Consider the following 18,132-nt stretch of genomic DNA (forward strand, 5'->3'; position numbering starts at 1 on the left):
TCCAGTTGGTCCAATATCACCTTGGGCAAATGGGTGCTGATATAGTTACTCCTGGCTATCCCATCTACTTCGACAGCCTACCTTTCTCAACCCCCTTCCCATTCCCCTTTCAGGGACCTTTTCATGAGAGCCTGTTACAAAAAGTGGCCTTGTTGCTTCATCTAGGAGCTGTAGAAGAGTTTCCAGAATAATACGGGGGAAAAGACTTCTGTTTGCAATACTACTGTATCCCAAAGAACAGTGATCTTTGTCCTATCCTAGACCTGAGACAAATACATAGGCTGCCTCAAATCCAGGATGGTGACTCTTGCCTTTATCGTTCCATCTCTTCAGATTCAAGACTGCTTAAGGGCTCTCAACTTATAAGGTGCAACTTTCTGCATAGCCATCTATCTGGCCCACAGGCAGTGCCTGAAATTCACAGTGCGATCGGGTCATTGCTAGTACAAGATACTGCCATTCGGCCTCTCTACAGCATCGCGTGTCTTCACGAAATGCCTGATGGTGGTAGTGGTCCGTCTTAGAAGACAAGACATTCACATCTATCGCTTAGATGACTGGCTGATCAGAGACAGGTGACAGTGGGAGACAGCAGTGAGTCTGGAATCTGCTATCGCTTTGACCAAAAGAACTTTAAGCACTTGTGACTGAATCTTCCGTATATAAGACAAAGGTGGTCCTAAGGCCTCATCCAAAACTGATTTCCCAGGTCTCAGATTTTCATCAGAACCAATTTACTATCTTACCAATCTGCTTCCTTATAGCCACACTGGCACTGAGAGAAAAGAAATTGTGTGCAGGACTTTGTTTTAATATATTGACAGGACTAAGCCATTTACACTGTTGCCCAATCTATTTCTGGCTCTGAGTCTTAAAGGTCAAGCTGTTGCATCTCCTACTGAACAGCAAGTCTCACTCCACTGGAGCTCAAGTGATCTCTTCAGACATGTGCTAGTGTCCAAGATCTTCGAGATGGAGTTACCTGCTGACCTTTGTCAAACTCTGTGTCTTGGACGTAGCTGCTGGGTCAGGTGCCAAGTTCAGGAGAGCAGTACTTCCGCTGGATTAGTCAAACGGTGAAACACCTCATTCCCAATGTTCGAGGGGGACGAGCAGAAAGAAGGGGAAAAGGCAGGGAGTGGAAGCAGGGAGATAGCTCTTCCCTCCCTCCTCCTGTCTCCAAATGGTGAAGAGCCAACTGTACATGGTGAAACAGGGGTGGGAACAAGCAGTGTAAAGAAACTGCACCTGTGGTTCCTAACCCCAGGGTCTCAGAGTGACTTTGTGGACCTAGCAGAGGCAGGAGCCAAGGGGGGCCCTGTCATGCTCTGCTACAGGATCCCACAACACCCTCCACCCGATCCCTGCTGTTTGGAGTTCTCAGCTACCACGGGCTTCGAATTGCAAGGGAACTGAGGGAGGACATGGTTACTCCACCTTTTCTATCCAAACACACGGAAGTATGGGTGCATGCACAGCCCCAACAGACATGGGTATTCAACCAAAGAAATCCGATCTCGTGCACGTGCATCACCAGTGAGAGTCACACTGACAACATCTTGAAGAACCACAGTTACTATAGTGCAAGTAACCATTCTATTTTTACTTAGAAGTACTGTATCTGAGAATGTTATTGAGTAATTTAATAGTTCCAAGTAGTTTCATAGTTTTATATTCAAGAGTTACATGATTAGGGAACATCTTGCTGAGTATTTATAATTCCTTTTTTTATTATTATTATAAATGCCCTTTCCTTTCATGAGCAGGGGAAAAAATTTGCTTGTTTTATATAGAACTGGAGATGTTCACTCTAAAGTCTTCTGAGACACGCTTCATTGGAATGGGGCAGAATAAAGGGCATGATTTTTCTTCACTGTGCATATGCAATTGTGCACCAATTTGTACGTGTATTTTTTGTTTGTAAAGTGGGTAACTGAACATGCAAATAATCAGTTACCTGTCTGACCGTTTGTATGTATAGTTCAGAAAATCTGGTCCCAAGTGTCAGTTTGAACAGTGTGATATGGCTTCAACATTGTGGTTTTGGCATTTTTGGAAGACTTTTACAGATCCAGAATATTGTAAGCAGATTTCAAATTTAAATGTGGCTAGTTATCAGCTAGGTAATATCTATCAGGGTTAGTGTAGTTAACTTTTTGTAATCAGAGAAGTTTTCTGACACTGAATTCTGATACAGCGAAGCAGAATAAAGGATTCAGGTTTCAGTTTTTCAGTGTACAATGTGAACTTCTATTTATAAGGGTTAAAGTGAAGAGACTGCTATAAATTTGTTCCAAACTCTTTACAAACCTAGCAGAAGCTGGTTAATATTTTCAGACAGATACAATTTTACTAGAGTACATTTTTCTTTTAGCACCTTCTTCTGTTAGATTTGCCATGGAATAAAACACAAATATTGCATCTCAACAGTCAAAAAAGTAGTTTGGATGTTGGCTAACGTTTTATAACTAGAAGTATGATTCGGCATTGGTACAACATACACACTTGTGCCTCGTTACTTTAGATGTCTATTTTCTTTTCTGTGATCTCATACCCCTGTTTATTGAATTTACAGGTGGCAGTATGCTGTATCTGTTTCTTTGTTATTCTTCCATTGAACCTTGTTGGTACAATTCTTGGCCGAAATCTGTCGGGCCAGCCCAACTTTCCTTGTCGTGTCAATGCTGTGCCTCGTCCGATACCGGAGAAAAAATGGTAAAGAGAAGTGCTTATACATTGTATATTCGCTCAAACATAAATGTGTTTAGAATTTTGAATGATCCCAATACCTCAAAAATAATTTTAGAGTAGCTTTTAAATTTATATTTAGTTTAAGGCATGTGTGCAGGGAAAAGCTTCTCAGGAAGCTGATTTAAATTTCTGCATTAAAGCATCTCTTTAAAGGGATTGGATGGATAAAGGTAAAAACTTTCAAGTTGAAGTCACTAGTTTGTGGTACCATTCCCATTCCAGGTAGATAGGTTTCCCCAGAAATCAAAGTCCCCTCCTCAGTTAGCACCTTTGACAGATTTAAGATCGAACGGGCCCTGGAGACTGAACTAGCTTCACCCTTGGAGGTGGGTTTCTCCCAGTTAGGGCCGAGAGACATTTGGAGGATGTTGTTGGGGGCAGCTTGCATTGCCACTACCTGTTTTTTGGGTAAGAGAAGTCTCTAGGCCATCAGGTTGATACTGTTCATGAACATGCCTTTATATTCACATAAAAAGTAATCTTTATTTCCAAAAAATAGACTTTTTTAGCTTGTAGCATGCCTACCATGAATATAGTCTCCTTGCCCTGTTAGCTTGTATCTAGTGAGGAGGAGAGAAGCTGTGGAAATAAAACTATCCTCAAAGGATGGGTTTTATTGATTTTATTCCTCTCAGGAGAGTGGAGTAGTAAAAATGAAGGGGATGGTGGAATGTGTTACCCGCACAGTCTTCAGGAAATGCAGTGTCTTGAGTTAATGGTGTGTTGCTCAGTTGAGAAGGTGAGGTTTGATTTATACTGCAGCCCATATCTTGGAGAGCTGATGGATTTTTCTGGATCAGGATGAGAAAAAGAAATAAGATACTTTTAATTAAGGTAAAATTGTGGGACCATCGACTTAGACAAGTCTCCCTATAAATAATGAAGGAAGCAGCAAATTAAATCACTAAATTACCTCTCTCTAGTTAAATTCAGTATCAGTATGGGTAATATGAAGGGGTCACCTTTGGTTAAGTGACAGTAATATCTACAGATACTGAGTATTAATTTTATTCATAAGCTCGTGGCATAGAGTCACTATCGCATTACAAAATTCCAAAAATTCTGAGCTAGATAACCATTTCTCTGTAAAATATTTTTCTCATAAGTATTGGTTACACAGATGCATGATCACTGTCTCTTGCAAGACCTTTGTGGAAATTTGGGTTTAAACACATGAATTACATTGTTAAATGTGGGTGCAGTGTAAATATATTTCAATAAGGGTCTGTCAAATGATGAGTTTAGGCTATTAATGAGGAAAGTATTAGGATTAATCGCCGTTAACTCACGCAATTAACTCAAAAATTAATCGCGATTAAATATTATAACTATCTATCTATATATGTATGTCTATAGATAAAAATAGGTTAAATAAATCCCTGTAATGCTTAGGTATGCTTAATCCTACTTCAGCATGGGGAGATGGACTAGAAGACCTCTCAGGGTCCCTTCCAGTCCAACACTTCTCAATTTCAATGATATACATACGGCACTCGTTACCCCAGTCTTGAAAACGAAGCACATTTTTGTGTGTAATAGTAATACTTGTGTATAGACATTGAGATGGTGCTACACAATGAATGAAGCCTTACAATACCCCTGTGAAGAAGGTATTCTCATATTAGGGATGGAGAAAGGCACACAATCTGTGATTTGCCTATGGCCACCAGACTTATCTGTGGCAGAGATGGAAATAAAATTAGATTGTCTGATTATTATTCTTGTGCCTTAACCACAATACCATCTTGTATTATTGAAAGTGTCCCTATAACTGACTTGCTCAAATATATAGATAACTTACACTGATAGCACTTAGAGCGACAAGGTGGATAAGGTAATACCTTTTATTGGACCAACTTCTGTTGGAAAGAGACCAGCTTTAGAGCCACACAGAACTCCTCTTCAAGTCTGTGAAAGATACTCTGGCCTTGTCTACACTGCCACTTAACAGGACTGAAACTTTCTCAGTGCTTTAACATTGGTAGTGGAGATGCCCTCTGAGGGAGCCTTACAGCTAAATGCAAGGTGGAACAGACTGTTTAGCATAAACAACAAGGAGTCTGGTGGCACCTTAAAGACTAACAGATTTATTTGGGCATAAGCTTTCCTGAGTAAAAACCTCACTTCTTCGGATGTTTAGCATAAGTAGTTAGCATATATTGTAAGGGACCATTCAAGGTAGAGTGGCCTGTTAACACCTGCAGTCATAGGACAAAAAGAGGTGTTAATGGGCACTCTACTTTGAATGGTCCCTTAGAACAGCATTTCTCAAATGTGGAGTGGATTTTTCTGCACTAGGACAGTCTCCTGGGTGGAGAGGGGCAAAGCAGCGGCCCTTCCCTGCAGTGCACAGCTATTGCTCCTGAGTGTCTTGGTGTTTGCTGGCACCGCCAGCAGGGGATCAGTGCCCTGCACCACGCAGCCTCCTATGGGCTCCCGGGCAGTGCCTCTGCAGATATGTGGAGCCAGTGTGTGAACTCAGCTAGGGTTACCATATCTAACAAATAAAAAAAGAGAACCCTCCACGGGCCCTGGCCCCGCCCATTTCCCACCCCAGCCCCGCCCCAACTCCGCCCCTTCCCCGCCCCCTCCCACTCCCAGCCACACAGAAAGGGCTGCCCGAGCGCTACCGGCTTCACGGTTTGCTGGGCAGCCCCCAGACCCTGCGCCCCCGGCCGGCGCTTCCCCAGCGCAGCTGGAGCCCAGGAGGGGAAGCGCCCAGCCGGGGGCGCAGGGTCTGGAGGCTGCCCAGCAAACCGTGAAGCCGGTAGCGCTTGGGCTTCGGGCAGCCCCCTTGCCTCCGGACCCTGCGCCCCCAGCCGGGCACTTCCCCTCCCGGGCTCCGGCGGCACAGGGTCCGGAGATATGGGGGCTGCCCAAAGCCCGTAGCGCTCGGCTCTTAAACAGAGCCGAAGAGTTGGGGAGGAGCAGAGCCGCCGCGGGAGGGGAAGTGCCTGGCCGGCATTTTCCCGGACATGTTCGGCTTTTTGGCAATTCCCCCCGGACAGGGGTTTGAGTGCCGAAAAGCCGGACATGTCCGGGAAAAAGAGGACGTATGGTAACCCTAACTCAGCAGGCTTCAGGTTTCATCCCCTGGACGCTGGCTCTGGACTTCAGGCCAGGTGGCGGGGCTCGAGCTTGGGGAAAATGTCAGCACAGCCACCAGCAAGGGCTGGTAGCTGTACTCTGAGGCCACCAAAAGAATTGTTCTGAGAACCCCTGCCTTAGAATATGTGCTAGTTATGCTGAACAATCTTTTTCACCTTGCATTTAGTTGTGATGCTCTCTTCGAGTACTTTTCCCAGACCTGAAAGGTTTGTCTCACCAACAGAAGTTGGTTCAATAAGAGATATTACCTCACCCACCTTGTCTCTCTAAAGTCCTAGGACCTACACATCTACAACTACACTGCATACAATTATGGTAGATAGTACTTTCCATTTCAGAATTATTTTTACATACATTACATCACAGGGATTTTGTGGGGCTTTGTTACATAGGTAAGTATTATGGGTAAGTTTTTTAAAAACAGGAGGCTGTAGTCAGGCTCCTAAATAAGAGGTCATATGCTCAAAAGCAGTGAGGTCCCATTGACTTCATTTGGAGCTGCTGGGGTGCTTTGTCCTCTTCGGGCCTGACCCAAAGCCCAGCTTAAGTGAATAGCGTTCAGCACGTAGACTTCCCATCAGGCATGGAGACTGACATGAGTCTCTCACATGTTTTAAAAATCTAAGATTATTTTCTTTTTAAATACGGTGGGTCTAGAGAGACTGATGCCGAGAATTTCTCCAAATGGATGCCATTAATATGACTTTTTGGGGTTTTATTAAGTGTTCCACTATTTTGTCTTGGATATCTTTATTAATGAAATATAAAACTGTAAATTTATCTAATATCAACATTGATTGCTATTTCTGTTTTGCAGGTTCATGGAACCAGCTGTTATTGTTTGCCTAGGTGGAATCCTCCCTTTTGGATCAATTTTCATTGAAATGTGAGGGGTTTTTTTGCATGGAATTAAGTTAGCTATTGCTAGTAAATATATTATGCCCGATCAGTTGAAACTGCTAAAAAGGTGTAGTTACAATATAATAAAGTTGCCTATTTCATTCAATTCTACTTAGGTATTTTATTTTCACTTCATTCTGGGCTTACAAGATCTACTATGTTTATGGCTTCATGATGTTGGTGCTGGTTATCCTCTGCATTGTGACAGTCTGTGTGACCATTGTATGTACGTACTTTCTGCTAAATGCAGAGGATTATAGGTGGTAAGTACCATTTTTGTTCATAAATATCCTAATAGTGTACTATCTCAGAATCATAATACAGATTTGCAAGAGACTTTCCCTATTGAAATAAAGTTTCTCTAAACACAAGTGGATTTTTAAAAAATCACCCTGTATCAAGCAATGGTTGACATTAGAGTGTTTGCAGTGGTGTTGTAGCCATGTTGGTCCCAGGATAACAGAGAAAATGTAGGTAAGGTAAGTTCATTTGTAGTAAGAGCATGTTGATTACACCCTCAAACTGCGTAGTGTAAAAAATATACATAAAACAGAAGCTAATGAGTATTTGATATTGCTGACAAATATTTTCCTGGAAGCCTGCTTTTCACATGAAGCACAACATGTTTAGACAAGTAGATTTTTTTTCTGCTTCAGATTTCTCCTGTACCATATGTTTTGTTGGGGAAACTTACTTTGTTTGGTCCGTATCTGGTGGTGTGACAGACTTGTATGTGTTTTTCAGGCAATGGACGAGCTTTCTTTCTGCTGCATCCACTGCAATCTATGTTTACATGTATTCCTTTTACTACTACTTTTTCAAAACAAAGTAAGTGGTGGCTGTATCTTGTACTTCATAGGTCAGCATTTAGTAAATCAAACATTTGACCTAAAGAATTAAAAATAAGCTTACTTTAGAGTATCTGGTATATTGAGAAACTACAAAAAAAATGACCTAAGAACATAAGGGCAGCCATGCTGCATCAGACCAAAGGTCTGTCTAGCCCAGTTTCCTATCTTCTGACAGTTGCCAATGCCAAATGCTTCAGAGGGAATGAACAGAACAGATAATCATCAAGTGATCCATTCCCTGTCGCCCATTCCCAGCTTCTGGCAAACAGAGGCTAGGGACACCCTCCGCGCCCATCCTGGCTCATAGCCATTGATGGACCTATCCTCCATGAATTTATCTAGTTCTTTTTTTGAACCCTGTTATAGTTTTGGCCTTCACAACATCCTCTAACAAAGAGTTCCATAGGTTGACTGTGTGTTGTATGAATAAATACTTCCTTTTTGTTTGTTTTAAATCTGCTGCCTATTAATTTCATTTAGTGACCCCTAGTTCTTGTATTATGAGGAGGAGTAAATAACACTTCCTTATTTACTTTCTCCATACCAGTCATGATTTTATAGATCTCTATCATATCCCCCCTTGTCATCTCTATTCCAAGCTGAAAAGTCCCAATCTTATTAATCTCTCCTCATACGGAAGCCATTCCATACCCCTAATAATTTATGTTGCCCTTTTCTGAACCTATACCTGTGGTATAAATTACTCTCTCTCTTTTTTTTTTTCTTTTTTCAGAATGTATGGCTTGTTTCAAACATCATTTTACTTTGGTTATATGGCGGTATTTAGCACAGCCTTGGGGATAATGTGTGGTAAGTTCAGAATATACTCAAATCTGCTATGTGTATATCATAAATTCACAGCTGTCTCTATTTTCAAAATGCCTTCTGTATGTATCATTAAAGAAAACATACTATCCTTGAAAATAACCTTCCAATTTCTGGCTTATATGCTTGGTTTTTCATTTTATACCAGCCTAGTAGAACCAGGTTTGTGTGAACTGTTTTTTTCAAAAGTGAAGATATCTGTCTCCTATGTGCTATGCAGAAAACAAAAGACGTCACTCTGCAGGGTTGAAAGAATAAAATAATACTATAATCAGAGGTTGAATTTCCAACACACCTGAGCTTTGCACAATTAATTCAATGTTAACTAGAGTCCTTTATCTTTTCAGTTTGAGATTATTTCTTTAGCACCTGGAGGGGGAGCTAGATTTCCAGGCATCCATTTAAACTGTGCCCTGAAACTCTCAACTCTTTTAATTTTTGAAATTTGAAAATGGAAGCCCTTAGTTCAGGAGTGGTCAATTGAACAAATACTTCTCATTCTATTCACTGCTGACATACTCTCCCAGTACTAGGCTCAGGACATGGGCAACAAGGATTTTCGGCGCAGGCACTGAGTAAGGAAGATTCTGCCTTGAATTGCCACCCAGTAGTGAAATGCATGAGCCTTATGCTGTAATGCAAAGGTGATAAAAGGGATATGCCTCCTGACCACCTCCTTTCCCCCCCTCGCCCCCACTTGACTGCTTCAAGTGCTTGTAGCAGTCTGGTTCACACCAGACCTAAACTCTTCTGTAGTTTTTGGGTTTTTAGGGTAGTTAGGTAAGTCATTAATCTATACTATTCCAAAGTGTAAAAAACTTTAATCACAAGGCTGTAGCATGCAACAGATCAGGATTAAATCACTGTGATGCAGCAAGGACACAGTGCTAGTAGCTGGTCACTACTATTTGCCATGAGGAAGTACATTATCCAGGTTATCTGTTTGGCCTAGGCCATCATCTCCAGCCATGGCTCTTGCAGACAGAAAGGAGGACTAGAGCTAACCATGATAGAGGAGTCTTCACCCTTCCCAGGAATTGTAGTCCAAGACCCAAACAGTTCTGGGGCAATAGGTACAATAGGGCACTTCACTTGACAGGAGGTAAACTGAATGGTGCTTGACTGACTTTCTGGTAAAAGAGAGCCGCACAGCAACAGTCCCAAATCCCTTGGTGCCAGTAAGCCTTTGATATGTTCCCTGGGGTTAAGAAACTTATGTCAGTTCCTCTGTACCAGAGGTTCACTCTTTCTGAAGCCGTAAGCTGTGTTCCCAGCACTGGATAAACTAAAGTTCCATCTAAGGCTTTAAAACAAAAAAACAAAAACCATTCTTCACACCCAAAAATCATGTCGGTAGAAGGAAAGGCGCACTAGGGTCCATGGTCCATCATTTGTCAGTGTCTCTGACAGAGATATTTTCTAGAAAATCCCTCAGCAGTACCATCTAAAGAAGCAGCTGTGAGCCTTGGCTCTGGTGCTGACATTGCCCCTGTGCTGAGTCCATTCTCTCCACCACCCCAGGACAGGACTGTGGTCCAAATGGGGCAGCTCATCTTGCATCAAGAGGGATGGTTTCCTCCACTCATCTTTTTAGCAGGCTCAAGTATCCAGTATCATGGATGGTCTCAGCACCATCTGGGATGGCGCAGAGTGCTCATTCTAGTAACTCTCAGTACCAGGGGTCTCTTGGGAGTGGAGAGAATGCAGAAGAGACCTGTTTTTTTTCTGGAAAGGAACAAGGAAGCAAATGTTACAAATATTTACAAATGAGCAAAGAACACAGTGCTCTTCCATGCATTTGGTTTCACTGCCTGTTAGATGCTGTTTGAGCAGACCTTTGGATAAGAGTGTAGTAAATCGTATGGAAGTTCACTTGGTGAATTTAGTATATTCACCTGTTGGCTTTTTTGGTTCTTTCCCTCACATGTTTTTGAAAGTGCAAATTGGTTCTTTCCCATTTTTGCACAATATGACTGGCTTTATTCATGCAAGCCTCGAGTCTTATTTTACAACTCCCTACACATGCAAATATTCCTTTGCTCCTAGTGGGAGTACTTGCATACGGGTTACCGATGTCCATAAGGATTTGTGGGCTCGAGGCACTAATAGATTCAATATCCACCACTTATGTTTCATGCATATTTTTTCTTCTCTTTAGAAGAGCCAAGAAGGTAATTTCATGACATTTACAAGGAAAAAGAAATGTGGGCTACTCTAAATTAAGTGCTTTTCTGACTGAAATCTCATCTTTCCTCTTGAAGTCTTTGGCATATTACAAGGTTCCCCCACTGTTCTGGCAGTCTCTCAGCTATTTTTTCTTTAGTAGGCTTTTATATACCTTTCAGCTCTCTTTTTTTTTTTTTTTTTTTTTTTTAAGTGTTCAGCCTGGTACTGATTAAAATGTCTAATGTCAGGAACCGAGTGTGTCCATCAGTTTTTGTAATTAAAATGTTTTAAAAGAAAATGGAAAGGGAAAATCTTTGTATGCTTTCTTGTTACCGTGAAAAAGTATTTGAAACAGTATTAAGGAGATATCTAGGTTTTTACTACCCAAATATTTCTTCAAAATCAGACAACAATCCATTTTGTGCATTAAATTCATATCCAGCACGGCTAACAGTGTGTTAGAAAAATGTGCACTGTGCATGCTTTTTACTGCTGATCTATTATGAAACAATGCATGGAGGGACGATGCTCATGCACATGGCTATCTGCAGGATCATGCAATTGGATGCTGTTGGAATCGATTAACATGAACTTGCCTGCTTTAGAGTCCCTGCACATTTAGGTCACCTATCCCGATCATAAATCTCATGACCATATTTAACTAACTCAAATTTCACACACTGTGAGGTACTTTGATCACTGGAGAACACTGCTTCCTACAGAGCATGAGCACTTTGAAAATGGCAGTGGGGAGCTCCCTAGAACTTCCAGACCTTCGATCTTAATGCAGGAGACATAAAACTTTAAAAATCCCCATCTCTTTAAATAGCATAGGGAGGAGATCATCTGATCTGGGTAGCCATTCTTCATGCCCTCGTGGCTTACTAACTTCATATTGTCCATGCTTAATTCAGTTGCATATATGGTGCACTTGATAATGGCACATTCGGATAAATACTTAAATTGTTTACTCCCTTACTTGGAGTTTCTTAATTCCTGTGTATACAGAATCACAACTCTGATTTGCATTAGTTGCTTTGTGGTATTAGGAACACAAAATCATAGAAGATTAGGGCTGGAAGAGACCTCAGGAGGTCATCTAGTCCAACCCCCTTCTCAAAGCAACAGTAGAAAACTGTTTCTTTTATGATTCAGGTGTTCTTGACTGTTTGGATCCTTTGAGTTTTGCTTTACATGCTTATGAAAGTTTATGGTTCTGATGAGATGGGCTGTTTACAATTACTCCATTAAACAAGTATTTTCTCACAGATATCCTGTTAGCCAATTCTCTTGAAAACCCCCCTAGCCAAAATACTATTAGCTTGCTTGGTGCTGATGGCCTGATCTAACTCAGATGCATCTGGCATATCTTTTGGTTTCACAATCACCGCTTGCTATTTGAGGCTAATGGGAGTGTAATAGTTCCGGGGTGGGGCTCGTCCCTTCCTGGGGCGCCTGGAAGCCAGGCCGCCCCACTACAAAGCGAATAACAGTTCTGAGCTCAGGCCCTGTGGGCAGGGGCTGAGCACGCAATTAACAGTTCTGAGCTCAGGCCCTTTGTGCAGGGGCTGAGCACACAATTAACAGTTCTGAGCTCAGGCCCTTTGTGCAGGGACTGAGCAGACAATGAACAGTTTAGAGCTCAGGCCCTTATGCAGGGGCTGAGCACACAATTAACAGCTCCGGCCCTGGGTCAGGGCGGGGCAGCAAACCAATAGTCAGTCAGAGGCCCAGGCCTTGTAGCAGAGGCTGGGTCAGTTTGGGTTAGCCCAGGCCCTAGGTCAGGGCAGGGCAGCCAACGGATAGTCTGTCAGGGGCCCAGGCCCCTTGGACAAGGAGGAGGAGAGACTGCCACCCGGCGCGGGGTGGCAGGGGGGAACACAGGCCCGCCCACTCCACTGTGTTCCAGCCCGGGGCCCTATCCGCAGCAGTCCGTCTGCCGCGCAGTCAGTGGGGATCCTGACCGCAACACACTGACATGGGTTCGGGGTCTGCTATCCCCGGGCCACTTCCCATCTCCTCCTCCATGGGTACCTGCTCCTCCTGAGTTCCGTCTGCTGGGTCACAGATCATGGGCTCCTCCGGGCCCCGAGCACCAGGTAGGTCTGTCACTCCCTCTGGGCCCTCGGCGGGGGGAAGCTCAGACTGCTCCTCAGGATACCGGGCTCTCGGCAGGCTCGGCCAGTCCTCCTCAGGGTACCGGGCTCTCGGCAGGCTCGGCCAGTCCTCCTCTGGATACCGGGCTCTCGGCCGGCTCGGCCAGTCCTCCTCTGGATACCGGGCTCTCGGCAGGCTCGGCCAGTCCTCCCCTGGGTACCGGGCTCTCGGCAGGCTCAGGTCCGCGGGAGCTCGGGCACCAGCGTCTGTCCTCTCCTGCTGCCGGCCAGCTACTGAGCGCTGGGGCCTGGCCTTTATACTTCCTGTCCCGCCCCTTGACTTCCGGGGGGCGGGGACAGGCCGCGGTGGCTCCGCCCACTCTGGCGGCTTTTCTGGCTCATCCCTTCCTGGGGCGCCTGGAAGCCAGGCCGCCCCGCTACAGGGAGGACTCGCTCAGTAGCCTGGAAGATCCAAAGGACTCCTCAGTCCTCATGAGTTTATAGGAAGTCTAAAAAGGCCCGAAGATTTTTCTGCACTTTGAAACATCCCATCCTGCCAGTAGCTTGGTTGTGCCTGTTCATTCATTCCTTAACTGGCTGTTGAAGGATATGTATCAGGAATTTCAAAAGAACTGAGCACAATTACTTTGCACCAAAGAATATTACAACTTACTTCCTCCCCCTCCCCCCCCCTCCCCGCACCTCCCTGAAGGCTTATTGGTAGAGATGGCTGTGCCTGTGAGTAAGAGCTCTGGTTCAGCTGTTCTGAATCATAATTCTAAGCACAAAGTTGCTCTTTGGATCTCTCTGCCACTGCCACCGTGATGCTGGAGTCACCCTAGTTCATACTGAAATACCTAAATTCTTAGCTTGTGCCCATGAGCTAAAAGGGGTATATTAATGTCACATCTCAGACCAAAGCCTGTCTTCTCCTTTGGAGAGTCTTACGATATGTCTGCCTTTGAGCTGGGAGGTGTGATTCCCAGGTTGTGTAGACATGCCATGCTAATTGTGCTTGAGCTGGCACTCAGACTACAGCAGTGATGGACACCTTTCTTCCCTATTCCTTGGAGAAAGGCCTCCATATGAACCTTTTATCCTCCCTTATCCAAAAGTTCTGACATAGCTCAGGAGAGACAAATAATCATCTTAAAAGCCCCATTTTGGTCAAGATGCATCTTATTCTTGATCCCTTTCAAAGTTGGCAGTGTTTCAGGTTTAGTTTCCTTTATGTGGTACTGTTAATTAAGCTTAATCAACCAACATGACACTATTTTTTGGTTTACCTTAGTTTTATCCTGTGACCCATCATTGTAGTATCTGAACACCTTCCACGTGAAGTGTCTAATGGAATTCATGGAGTCTCTGGTACTTCTCCCTTTTTGGGGTAGAAATTCTGCTTGGGTAGGGTTTTTGTTTTGATTTGATTTCTCCCTTTTTTGGTTTGGCTGGTAGAAGTGGGTGTCAGTGAGTGCAATTCTTATGGTAGAAAGGCTTTTTCAAAGTGGAAAGCTTTTGCAGCATTTCTCTAAAGATGTTCAGGCTCTGGAATCACCTGTTCTTCTCTGGAAGTTTTGTTCATATCTGGATTCCCTTGTCAAGTGCTTTGGACCCCTTTATCTTGCATGCTTCATCCTGCTTTAATCTGTGTTGTCGCAGAGGAGCACCATGCATAATCTATTCTGGAAAGAACATCTTAATAAACTTGGGCTTTTATCTGCGGTGGTTACAGCTCTTAGTTTGTCCACCCAGCTTTTGGTTTCACTTCACACCATAGAGTGGGTCGGTCAGACTGACTGACTAACTGCAGTTCTCTTGATTCTTACTGGGTTTGCACCTTTGGTGTCATGTTAGCTTATCCTCGCATGTTGGCATCAGCAGTAACATTGTTTGTTCCTGTTTGGGAGGTATGCACTACAGTCATGTAGCATTCTCTACGCTACTGCTTACTCAGCCTTGCATATCCATCTTAGATTCTAGGTTTGGCCTATTGGAGTTGCAGAACTTGCTTCTGGAATGAGTTCTTGTTCTCTTGCCACCTGAGTGTCTAGTTTTGTTAGGAGGCCCTTTACTAGTGCGATGTATTGTTCAATCCGAAACTGTTTCCACCCTCAAACACCTAATGTCCTATTCCTTTATTACTGCTGTGGTCCAGGCATACTCGCCTCATGACTCTTACTAATTTGAAAACTGCAGGTTGCAATTTCCTTTTAACAACTTATTGCTATTCATTTCTACCTCATGGTGAGAAAAAGAACATTCATTTTCAGAAAGGATGTAACTTATAATAAAACCCACCTTCCCCAGAGATTTGGGAATGTTTTGCTTTCTACCCTTTGCTTGGAGAAAAGGACCTGGTTATTAGAAGCAGTAGCGGGGGCACTGCTATATTATCAGGGCAAAGCAGCATAGTCTTCTGGGGAGATGGTTTAATGGATTTAGATCTTTAGAGCTATGGGAGTTCTTGCCAGTTATTCACTGGAAGCAGGGATAATTGTATACCGTTTGAGAACAAGTATTCTCAGGTAATTGTCTTTTTTCAGAATGAATGGTTTAAATGATTCTAAGAACAGTGTTTTTGTTTTATGTTAATAGTTATTAGATGATCTCCTCTAAAATATACGTTTTATTTTTTGTTTTGCAGGAGCTATTGGTTACATGGGAACAAGTGCCTTTGTTCGTAAAATCTACACTAATGTGAAAATTGACTAAGGAAATAAGAAAACTGAACTATGGATCAGTTACTGTTTTCAATGGGGGATGAACTTGCACAACAAAAAGCGCAAGAAGAGAGTTGGGTTTTAACACTGGGCCTCGCGTGGGTCTCCATTTTGTGGATGGCTTAAAGTAACATCTATTTTCATTGATCCTAGATTCTTACTGACTGCTTTCTCCAACTGTTCACAGCAAATGCTTGGATTATATGCAGTAGGCATTACTACAGTACATGGCTAATCTTCCCAAAAAAACCTAGCTCATTAAAGATGAATAGGCTAGCTCTCTTCAGTGAAGAGGACAAACAGTTTATTTCAAGAATTTGTTCCATTCAGTAAAAAGAGGGAAACTTGGCTGCTAAAACTGCTTGATTAGTAGTCTTCCTGGTACTTAACATTTCTAAATTATCTAAAAATGCTGTTCTAGAAAGATTACTTTTCTGGTTTTCACTGCCATTGTCAGGATAGAAGTATGTTTTGTATTTTGACTCTGGGTGCTTCTTTTGGTTCATTTGCAGTATCAACTATCCCTACACCCATTTATCTAAAAAATAATTTTTAAAATATATTAAACTCACTTGCATGTAATATATCAGCGATCATTCTAGTTGGACCAACTTCCCATTTATTTATCTTTAAAGTAATATCCAGCTAAATCTTAAAACCATCCAAAGAAGATAGTCTGAAGACAGTGCAATTTACTGTACAGTTAGAAAGCAAAATGTTAAATGAAGAGGATGCTGTTTGTTTTTATTAAAAGTTTTGAGGTCTAGATTAAAACAAAACCAACATTTTAACTGAATGTCTAAAGTGATTCTCCTTTTTTTCAAAGTTAGTCTTTTTTTTTGGTTTGGGTTTGAATGAAGGCTTTCCTTAAGACATTATAAAGTGGTAATAAGTGTATATAACATTAAATAATGTAACTTAGGTGTAGATCCCAAATGTATTTGGATGTACAGATTTACTACAGAGTACTTTTTTCTGATGATTCGGTGTACAAATGTGTGAATTTGGGTGGCTTTTTACATCTTGCCTGCCATTGCATGAAACGTTGGGGTTTCCTCACAATGTGTGTATGTCCTACTTTCTGGTCTGTTTCCTTTCTGAAGGTCTTACAGGAGTTACGTTTGTAATTTAGAACATTTTAATTTTTGTTTAATCCTATCTGGACACTTGTGTAACATCTAAAGCACAGTTGCTTTAGAGTGTTCAGAAAACTAAAATAAACTTTTCAGACAAAAATGTTCTGATTGTGAAAATAGATGAATTTGCAGTTGAAAATTTCTGTTTAAAAAGGCAAGCTATTGAATGCCACTTTCTGTGTACAGTATTACATTGCTTTTCAAATATCGAAAACCCACGCTTCAAAGTCTGAGAAAGTTTGCCTACATCCGGGCTATACAGTACAGTTCCAAAGATGGCCAGCTGAGAAAGATCCTTCTTGACTGAAATGTTTATGGGGAAATCTGTTGATTCAATTAGTATACTGGGGAAAAGAAATGAGGAGCACTAATATAAACGGGCAAATAAAGGTTAAGATTTTCTAAGACAAATGAGTGTTAATTGTGTAGTATACTTGGCTAGAAGGATTCTTCATTTGTTTCCATGAGAGACTTAAAAGCCAGTCAGCTTGGGATTTTGGCACATGCCGTATAGGGATGGCTTTCATAAAACAGTCTCTTTGGAACATAACATCTGCCCCAGAAAATGCAACTTGTTGAATTAAAAAGAAAAAGGACAGTGACCCCATGCAATGGTGTTTGTATTAATTATCCCTAAATTGTGTATTTATAAAACATACCATTATTGAGCTGAGGGACGAAATACCATTCCACCCTTGAAGAGGGGAGAACAGAACTCATAGGAAATATTTATTACAAGGTACGTTTCTAGAAAATTGTGCATCCTGTGTATATTTTATGTAAAGTATGTGAGCTTTAAATGACTGGAACAAGATAATTCCACTGAATAGGGAGAATGCAGCCAAATCAGAGATGCGAAAGAAGTTATAGCCTACATATTCTGTTGAAATTTTACCCGTATAGATCCATAAAAATCTCTACACACACACACTGATTTTCTTGGCCAGGGTTAACTGATCTTTGCAGGAACAGAGAAGTGGCATTTAAAGTAAGTGTATAGTTGGTTGTAACTATATTTTGCTGTTAGACATAAGATAGTTCTAGTTTAAAAGCATATAGACTGACTGAAGGGAGCATAAACTTGGTCAGCAATTATTTTGCCTTAATAAAATGACTGTTTCACAAAATGTAGACTTTAAACAAAAATGTTTTTTGTATTTGTTCCCTCTAGTGACTTTCCTAGCCCTCTTCTGTTGAACGTTCTTCTGAATGTAAAGTGAAAATCAATGATCAAACACAATAAATACATTAAGTGCCCCTCTGAGGTACAAGATTTGGAAAGGGATGGTTAATGGGTCTGTATCGCTGTATTTAGGGTACTGGGATATGATTAGTCTATCTGAAATGTCATAAATCATTTTTGAATTTCATTTAATTGGTTGTCTTGTAGTTGGATTTTTTTTAATGCTACAGAATTGCATGCTGCATATTTCCTTTCTCCATCCTCTGGCATTATTAGCTTCAGAAAATCCAGACAGCACACTGTAGTTTTTAAAGTGACATTGAAAAGATACAAACCATGATTTCATTTCTGAAGGTATGTTCCTCTGGAGAAATGCTCTACGTTTTAAATAATTGA

The 18,132-nt window shown here is 42.0% G+C and overlaps 1 protein-coding gene across 1 annotated transcript in view; it reads left to right on the top strand.

The window, feature by feature from the left end:
• TM9SF3 (transmembrane 9 superfamily member 3) overlaps window positions 1–17,928 on the top strand; it is an 85,821-nt gene extending 67,893 nt beyond the window's left edge. Inside the window, exons 10-15 of the mRNA XM_054033436.1 lie at window positions 2,576–2,715; window positions 6,677–6,745; window positions 6,876–7,022; window positions 7,504–7,587; window positions 8,344–8,420; window positions 15,342–17,928. Of these exons, the coding sequence (XP_053889411.1) occupies window positions 2,576–2,715; window positions 6,677–6,745; window positions 6,876–7,022; window positions 7,504–7,587; window positions 8,344–8,420; window positions 15,342–15,409 (585 nt within the window). The 3' untranslated portion in view covers window positions 15,410–17,928. The remainder of the gene's footprint in view (window positions 1–2,575; window positions 2,716–6,676; window positions 6,746–6,875; window positions 7,023–7,503; window positions 7,588–8,343; window positions 8,421–15,341) is intronic.
• Window positions 17,929–18,132: the final 204 nt, after the last annotated feature.

Source organism: Malaclemys terrapin, chromosome 7, assembly GCF_027887155.1.
Source record: "Malaclemys terrapin pileata isolate rMalTer1 chromosome 7, rMalTer1.hap1, whole genome shotgun sequence".
Classification (NCBI taxonomy): Eukaryota; Metazoa; Chordata; order Testudines; family Emydidae; genus Malaclemys; species Malaclemys terrapin.